Genomic DNA, 9,378 nt, shown 5'->3' on the forward strand with positions numbered 1-9,378 from the left:
CCTACTTCATTGCTGATGGCATGGGGAAACCAGGGTTTGGTTTTGAAATTTGAAATTTGTATTAAATCTGAATTTAACACAAATAAAACCAAGCTCTGCATCCCTTGGGCAGGGATGAGGACTTCTTGGCCTCGGCAGCATTTGGGGCTGTCCCTAAGCAGGCGGCCCCCAGCTGAGCCCCGCTCATGCCACGGGCTGAATCCCCAACGTGCACAAAAGGAGGAACAAATGCATCCATAGGACGGAGTGGGCATTTTGGTGGGGGAAGGCTCGCCGCCCCGGTGCTCCCGCCGGGAGGGAGGAGACGTTTCGACTCCAGGACGAGTCCCTGGGGAGCAGCGTGGGGCTCACAGTTGGGCACGCAGGGGTTATTGCTGGGCCACCACGGAGCGTCAAGGAATAAGCAGCGTGTGACACTGACGGTCCCTGCTCAGCGGGCACACGGGGCTCCAGTCCTGGGGCAGGCACGGGGCCAGGCTGGAGAGGGCAGCTGTGGCTGGCATCCAAATGCTCCTGACATGCGCTGCCTGCTCCTAGCACGCTTTTGGCTTTTAAGAGGAAAAATAAAATGAAAGAGAGGGAAAAGTTAAAAGAGATGGAGTTTGGGGGAGGTTTTTAAGTGATTATACATACAAGCTCTCAACTTACTACCATTCGGAAGGAAAAAGAGAGAAAGAAGGCAATTATAGCAAGACCTTGGATGCTTGAAGGATGGATTTTCCCACAGCGTATAGCCGTGGACAGGCATCCCTAACAACTCAATATCAGAGCAATAGCAAATAAGGAAAACATACATTTGGGGCAAGACTAGAAGAGCCAGAGCAGAGATTCCTCCAAGGACACTCTATCGTTCCTCTGGTGGGCACAAAACACTCAGAAATAACCCCCCGTGTCAGAGCTGTGCACTGGTTTAATGTGCCAGTATTAAACTTCATCTGTTAAATCAATGCAATCCCATAGAAACCCTTTTCCTGCAATGTAAGACTGGCTTAATACATTCCCAATGAACTGGATCTGAGATAGACCTGACTAAAGTCAGGGGGAAAAAAAATCTGGATTAACCCCAATAAATTAATTTGTTTGCAGAGTCTTTTGCATCCCTCTACCCAGAATCACATTAAAAATCATATTTGATATTAAAACCAAGAAGAAAGCTCTAAGACTGCTCAATAGGAAAAAGGAAACAGAAGATGGAGCAGGGTCCTTGATGTGAAAGCAATAAACACTGTGACGAGGAGGGCCCTGACTACCTGTATTGCTTGCAGCTCTTAGTTGTGTTATCCCCTGGTTCCCAGCGGATGCAGGGACCGGCTGCAGTTCGGGAAGTCTAAAGCAGCATGGGAGGAGAGGAGAAGCAGGACGAGCTGCCTGTTAAATGATGGTGTCTATCTGACTTGCCTATCAAATAAAAAGACTAAAAACGGAGATTACTTGTGCACCACCACACACAGTTTTTGACGTCATTTTCAATTTTGAGAAGTCTGATCTAACCCCACATTATACAACTGTTGAATCTTCCATGCTGGCAAAGGCTTATTTTCACACGCCTACATGCTATGTACCTGATTCTTATTTTTATTTTTAAATATCAACAGCCTACAGCAATTTTTTTTTAAAGAGACTTAAATGGTCATAATGGTTATGAAAGGTTCCAGCTTCACATCCGTTTTTTAAAAGGAGTAAAAGCAAAACTACACAAAGTCAAGTCTAAAAAACAGGCAATGAAGGTAACGCAACAGTAACAGATGAAATGAAAATTCAAGGGACAATTGCAGACAGAACCTATCTCCAGCACGTGGATTATATATCCACGTGCAAAAAGTATTCAATGCATGTTTCATCTATAATCCACCTTTCTTTTAAAGGTCACTTCTATAATTGAGATGTGCTGAGAAAAGAGAAAAGGCCCCCTTCCCCCCCAAAAAAAGCATGGTCGTTTTATAGCACTAACACAGTGCTTAACCAAGCTTTCGCCTGAATTAAGCAAATAATAATGTCACATAAACAAAAGTTCTTTCCTGAATTAATTCAGATCCCGTGTAAACAGATGCTCAAACCAGGCAAAAGAGAAAGAAGAAAAAGAAAGTGAAGGCAGTCCTAGCGGCAAGAGCAAAACTTGGGCTGAATTCTCCTCTCTGGCCCTTTTACATCCCTGTCTGCGGTGAAGTGAACTTCCTTCTCGCTGGAGACCTTGCATTTTTCAAAACACATTTAGAGCTGTTGAATCATCAACTCGAGAATACAACAGCATCTCTGCCTTTCGGGTTGGGGTTTTTTTGGACAGTCTAACTTGCTAATTCTCACCCTACTGTCAAAGATACACGAGGTAAGAATGCAGAAATCATAGGAAAGGATTTTGATTTCATGTGGTCATGACCCTGCCAGTCTCCTGGGCAGCAACTTGCTTCTGAGCAACACCCTCTCTAGCAACCTTGTACTGCTCTTCAGATCAATGACTCCTTCTTCACTACCATGGAAGTTAATCAACAGCAATCAAGTTGCACAGAGGTGCATGCCCCCTGTGTACAAACCAGCAATATATCGCTTTTTAAAATAAATGTCTGGTCCCAAGACTTAGGTGGGCATTTTTCAGAGATGCACATAACGGCGGAACTATATGGGTTCAGAATTGAAGGCCAAAGAGAGATGATCTTGCGAAGCAAGAGAAGCTGTCCTCACCTACTGGGTAGGATGCACAATTTGAAGAGCTGAAATTAATTTCTGCACCATCGACTTCGCGCTGTATGGGTCCAGGCAAACACATGCAACCTGTATCGGAGGTTATCTGAAATCCACTGGATTTTGTTCTGCAAGTCAGGCCTGATTGACTTGGTCCCTAAAGATACTGGTATCTGTGTGAAGTGATTCACTTGACTGCAGCTCATCACAGTCACATTTTACCAGTCTGATTTGCAAACTGCAGGAGCTCCAGCTAATCTTCTCTCTGCTCCACCACGGAATAAAAGTGGATGTTGCTAGGAGTGCTGATAGTCTGGACAAGAAAAAGACTTGTTTTCTGTTTCTATGGTTGCAACAGCCCTTAAGAAAGATATAAATTTCCCTGCAACAACTAACTGCATATTCATTTTAAGGTAGATCTAGTTCCAGATTCCTGAGACAGAACCTCTACCTGTTGCCAACCCCACGAAGCCAGAGCAGCAATATAGAAAGTTTCTAATCTCAATAGAATTCAGTGAGCAGCATGATTGGTTTGGAAAATAAACAAACAAAACAAACAAAACCCCCCCAAAACCCACAGCAAATTTTCAGCCTGTATGTACAAAAACAATGCAAACAAGTGGAACATTCTAGTTATATTTTGTAAAACACACGTTTGGGATCAACAAAACATCCAACATCCAGACCCTAGATTACAAAAAAACTATTGCCATCTAGTTGTCAACCCCAAGTTTAGACAGTCCTTGTCGGAAATCATGTAATTCATCTATCTTCCCGTCCAGTACATCTAAAAAATTCTTTAATTCAGTTTTAAGGTTGGTCTGCCTATGTTTGCTCTCTTCAACTTCTGTCCTTAGCGTTCTGACTTTCTCTTCAAGATCTTTGTTCTTTTTCTCAGCAGCCTTAAAGACAAAAGAGATAATAAGATGAATCACAGAGAAGAAGAACAAACAGCATTTAATAGGGTAAAGCAACAAATGGCAGCCGGGCTGTAAAAGTTTGCTTTGTCTTCTGCAAACTGATTAAGACAAGCACCTCAGAGCAAGCGACATGTGCTAGTCAGATTAAAAGGAAAGAAAGCCCACGCAGGAAAGGACACTGATTAACTGGAAAAGACACTTTGTGTCAGATTTTGTCATTTGGTTGATATCTTAAAATTCAGCTGGATTTAAATCACTCACTGTGCATATATTTCTGTCATTGCTACAGTTGCAGAATTAGACACTGTGCCACCAATTACATACAGAATTATCTATGGTGATTTAACCTTGAAAAACAAGTTTAGAAAATACTGCCTGAGCAATAATATTGCTTTATTCAGCACTTTTGGATTTATTGGTATTTTTTTGAAGTTCCACTTGTGTGACCACCCAGGCAAGGTACGGGGCAGCCACGTAACACTTCCCTTGCTGCAGTTTGTTCTATTATTTTCCCCTCTCGTTAGCTCTTCTGCCTATCGTTCTCCATTTCATGTGTGCAAGCACATGCTTATTCTCACCAAAACCCATAGACAACATATTTTAGCATACTGAATCAAACAAAATTCATATTTTAACCATTTTCAGCATCTGCACTCCTCAGTAACCTTCTAAATGATTTTAGATCATTTAGATTATCAAAGTGAGGCTTATTTAATTGACCGGATTTGACTTCATTGATGAGACTGCTTATATTTGTTCTCCTTTCGTGTATTAATTTATTGCACTTACACAAGCCCCGACTTTAACAAGTGATGCCCAAAGGCTGGGGCAGGGCTCCCGCAGCCCATCCAGCGCCGCTCCCAGTGCGCGCCTCCCAGCAGAGGAGCCGCACGTGCAAAACCACGCCACAGCGAGCCGCGCTTTGCTGGAAAGGAGTGATGCAGCATGTAAATGCATCCTCAGGTGAATTTTTTTCTCTGGTGGTGTGCAGCAGCTATGCTCATCTGCTTCTTTCCAAAAAAGCCCTCCCTAGTGCCACTGCGGCAATTCGCCGCAGGTCATGGAGTGCTGCTCGACACACGTGGCTGCGGTGCGGCTCCAACAAGCGCAGAGCAGCAGAAATACGGGATACAGGATAGCCTGGAATCTGCAGGAGATAGATGCAACATGATCCCAGGCAAACTAATTTCTGCAAACAGCAAGGCAAAGAAATGGAGCTATTTAATTACTCCTGCGCTGGGAAGAGCATGGTGTATTTTGCAGGCAATTAGCATTTTTTGTTTTCACAAACTGGAGCTCTTTTGCCTTCAGACACTGAAGTCTGAACAGAGAAAAGCATATAGTTACAAGAAAGAAAGTAAATGTATCAACTATTTTAAAATTAATTTCGTTGCTCAACTTCATTGTACCTGTAATTGTTGAGATACAGATTCACATTCTGACATTAGCTGTGGTATAATTTCACCCTGCTTTCGGAGCTCTTCCAGTTCCTTTGAAAACATAAAAGAGAAAAAAATGAATGCAAGCTTCATTTTAAAACATAATGAAAATTTGAGAATATGAAATGACTTTGCATATTTGATTGTATTCTGTACAGTATTTGGATGTAAAATAATCAAAATAGCATGTCTGCATTCCAAAACACTGATTTTCTACTAAAATACATTTTTGCACTGTATTTGTGACTTCACACTTCTAACACAGACAATGTAATCCGTTCTCTAGCATGAATGCCATTAATTATATCAATGAAATCTTAACCTAAAACACATACCTATACAAAAAATATATTCAATAAGAGAGAAATCTGAAGGGCCATAATGCTACAAGCAATTTATAGATGGTAGCAAAGAGCAAATTAGACATGAATTTCAATTCAATTTCAATTCAAGGCCAATGGCATTACAAGCTGCATATACAGAGGCATCATTACAGAGCACAGCTGTAATGGGCTCTCCTCCACTGTACAGCTCTGAGAACCGCCCCCGAAATTTGTATTTGGTTCTGGCATCACTAACCAAATCAAGAGGACTAGCTGAAAGGAGTTCATGAAAAGAGCAACGTGACTTGATAGGAGACCATGTCTCTGATGGAAATTAAGAGAGCTAAATACATTAACACCACAAACGAACACCACCAATGTGGGTAGTAGAGAAAGACTCAAAGAAAGCCTCTACATTTCACAGAAGGATTGTCAGAGCATCTGAAAAGCACTTTTGCAGGTCCAAGAGAAACTCTGTGACTTTAAGAGAGTGCAAGAGCCCCCTCCAGAAACTGCCCACGTAGGTGACGGTCTCAGGAGTAAGCAGGGGTATATCGTCTCTGAGCTGTACTGGCACAGGACAGCAAAACCAGTCCTATCTGAAAGGCAGATTTCTTGGCTACGAAATAGGATTTTTTCCCTAACAGGTGAACTTACAGCACAATGCGAGTGTAACAGAATCCGTAAGTCAAGCTCTTCTGCAGAACCAAACAATAACTTTTTTCCCTCAATTCCCCCTGATTCCCATGCATATGTATCTGTATATACATAAATAATGCCTGGGGGCTCAGATCTCAAAATACAAATACATTATACTATATATACTTACTCCCTCTATATATACACACTACTATACTGTATACTTACTATGTATAGTATAATACAGCGTGTGCATATATATACACACACATACAATATGTATGCTATATGGCACATGGCATATGGTATATATATAAATATAAATATCTCCCTAGATAGCTCTGTCCTGACTCCCATGTCTTTGCTTTCTCTCTCCTCATTTCCTACATGAAGAGGATAGCAGCAGCTCCTCTTACACCGCAACGTCCATGAGCAGGCTTCATGCTGGTTTGAATTGCAGACGGAGAAAAGGTTACTTATGGGTGGTTTAGAACCTAACCAAGAACCTGCTAATGTAAGTATGCAGTTTGAAAACAACTTAGTATATTGTCAGTGTAAATGGAAGATAGGCATGTAATATTCACAAGTCAATCAATTTTCCGGTTCATTTGGTACCGTAAAAATGTGAATCTTGAGGAAAACGCTAGCAGAGAATAAGGGTTATTATACGTGTTATTACCACAGAAAGGTTGGGAAGAAAGCATGACATTTTCCTTTGAAATATGGGCCTGAAAAGCATATTATATTTATAACAGTGCATCAAAATCCATCTCCCTAAACTATTTCCTTGTGCCATCTCAAAACCCCTTAATAGCACTGCTTTTAAGAGCACCAGCAGAGATGCTGTAATGGCACATGGCAAACTTCACTGCACCTGCTGACAGCTTTTTTTCTTCAGCCAGCACAGAGCATTTGGTCACTGTAATGAAGGGAAAAACCAAGTATCCCATTATTTTCTCCACTGCTCAGGGGCTGCAAGCCATCAACATCATTCTCCATAGAAAAATGAACACCCTGTACGTCAAAAATGACAAACTGGGGTACTCTAAATGAATCTGAATTTCTCACTCTTGGCATTAGTCCCGAGATCAGAGGGAGACTGTAAAAGGGCAAAGCTGAAGACTACGAGCCATCCGGATAAAGAAAGACGACTTGTTACACAAACGCCAAGTTATTTTGTAAATGATGTCTTTTTAATGATGCTCCTGATCTCTATGGGAATTCAGGACATGGGGACTGGCAACTGAGTCTGTTCTCAGCATACGTCTGTCTGGCTTTGGATAACTTGTTTCACCACTCCAGCTCTTCTATTAGGAGCAAAGTGTTGTATAACTAAAAGTATCATGTTTGTTAACCACTGCCAAATTAAAGTGTGCTGCCACAGTGCATAATCATGAAACTGAGACTGAGGAACTCTATCAAACTATTGCTAAAGTTGTACATGGAACATCTAGAAATGGGTGACACCCTGAGACATCGCGCTTCTTCTGGTTGTAGGTGAGTCAGTCCATATCTACATCCCAAGTGAGAAGCAGACACAGCCACTCAAACTCTAAAGCATGTCATTTCTGTGGTCAGGGCACTTACCAGCTCTTTATCCTGAAGTTCTGTTTCCAGTTCCTGGAGACGTCTACTCAGCTGCGCATTTCTTTCCTTCTCTTTATTTATTTCATTGCACTGTTCCTCCAGTTCATCGATCTTTAAGAAATGTCAGATATTAGGTGAAATTTTTCAAATTTCTGGAAATTTGGGGCAGACCACGGTTGATGTAAATGGACATTGCTCCACTGAGCAGAGGAAAGCACGGACAATTTTAATTTGTCATGGATCTGTTTCCTAGATCATAGCATTTGATTCACTACAACAAAATTATTGCTTCTTTCCTTAAAAAGAGCCAATTTACACATCCACTAGGAAGCCCTGGGACTGTGTTTATTCTCGCTTGCACAGTATCTTATATAATTATTCAAGAATGTGCAAAACACTGAGCTGCTAAAAGAAGTGGGGCTGGGGATAAAATCTGCACTTCATTTCTATGAAACCAACACAAGACTATAAGGGATGGCGTTTCCTAATGCAGCAAGGAGAAGAAATCTCTCCAGTGCTCCCAGCTTTGCCTCTTTAGGGGTTGCTTATTATTCTAGCTGGAGTATGAGGGAAACAACATCAAAACTTTGGGGGAAGAACCAGTTCAGAGCAATGTGCACTGCTTTGCTCTCTCGCCTAGGGATGTGCTTTGCTCTCTCCATACCTCCTTCTGCCAGCTCTGGACTTAGCTCCCCGGAGATGCACTTCCCACAGGCCAACGGGCCAGCTCATTACAGTATGTACTTTAATTCTCAGCTTCGTGTTGCTTTGGGATTACAACTTCCCTCATTTGAAGGTAGAGCAATATGCAAAAAATTCTGACCCAATTAATAAAGGAGGAGGAACTTCCCAGAGTGCTGCAGTGGTGCAGCGGGAGCGCCAAGCAAGGAATCTACTTGGAGGAAAAGCTCAGAAAACCTCTGCACAGAATAAGACAGCCCATTATACAGACAGCATTGCTGCACAGTCTGGCTAGTCACCGGTACGATGACTTTGCAGCTGTAGTAAGGCAGTGTTTTGATAATCTCCTCATATCTAGGCTACAGCTACTGAGATATGGCGTGTTTCATCAGTTAATATTAATGAGAACAACTTTTCCCTGCAACACTATAGAAAAGTAAAAAACTACACTGTAAATTATGCTGTTTTCTTATAACATACTGTTCCAGTCTCTCACTTCTCCCCTATCCAAAAGAGACTGGATGTAGGAACCCAAATCTTCTAACAACTAATACTAATGTGTTAATGTAACATCAGTTAATACAGCTCTGGTCTGACCTCTGAATTATCACCGTGCACACCTAAAATACATGCAAATAGAGAGTATCTGCTTGGGGAAAAGGTTGCTCCACATGGAATTTCAGGGCCGACAGGCAACCCAGGCCACCTCCAATGCTGAAATACTATTTGCAGCCTACTGACATACAAAAATATACAAAATTCCTTCCCTCTTTCAAAGTAAACACTAAACAAAAAATCCTCACCAGACTGATACAATCTGATCTCTACACCAAACGTCCCAGTGATCCACCTAAGCGAGCAGGGAAAGGGTCCAGGATTTTTCAAAGACTTTTAAGATGAATAGAGTGAAATTATCGCTGCGAGCGGTGCCCACAAAAACCAAGCTTCCCCATGCTCAGGTTGGTGCCAACCCTGTCTAGGGCTGTTACAGACAGCACTGTGTTATTTGAGGGGCAGTACCAATGAATGCTCAAACTGAGGCTTTAAAAATTTAAACCTCTCAATTGTTCTCTGCTGTAGCCACTGCTCACCCTCAGTCGCACACTACTT

At 42.0% G+C, this 9,378-nt stretch overlaps 1 protein-coding gene across 1 annotated transcript in view; it reads right to left on the bottom strand.

Moving 5' to 3' along the window:
- Window positions 1–3,299: 3,299 nt before the first annotated feature.
- The window catches only part of HOMER2 (homer homolog 2 (Drosophila)), a 43,603-nt gene continuing 37,524 nt past the window's right edge, over window positions 3,300–9,378 (bottom strand). Inside the window, exons 7-9 of the mRNA XM_009573938.1 lie at window positions 7,588–7,698; window positions 5,009–5,089; window positions 3,300–3,581 (exon numbers count right to left, since the gene is read on the bottom strand). Coding sequence (XP_009572233.1) covers window positions 3,393–3,581; window positions 5,009–5,089; window positions 7,588–7,698 — 381 coding nt within the window. The 3' untranslated portion in view covers window positions 3,300–3,392. The remainder of the gene's footprint in view (window positions 3,582–5,008; window positions 5,090–7,587; window positions 7,699–9,378) is intronic.

This window comes from Fulmarus glacialis, unplaced genomic scaffold (assembly GCF_000690835.1).
Source record: "Fulmarus glacialis isolate BGI_N327 unplaced genomic scaffold, ASM69083v1 scaffold26833, whole genome shotgun sequence".
NCBI classification, from domain to species: domain Eukaryota; kingdom Metazoa; phylum Chordata; class Aves; order Procellariiformes; family Procellariidae; genus Fulmarus; species Fulmarus glacialis.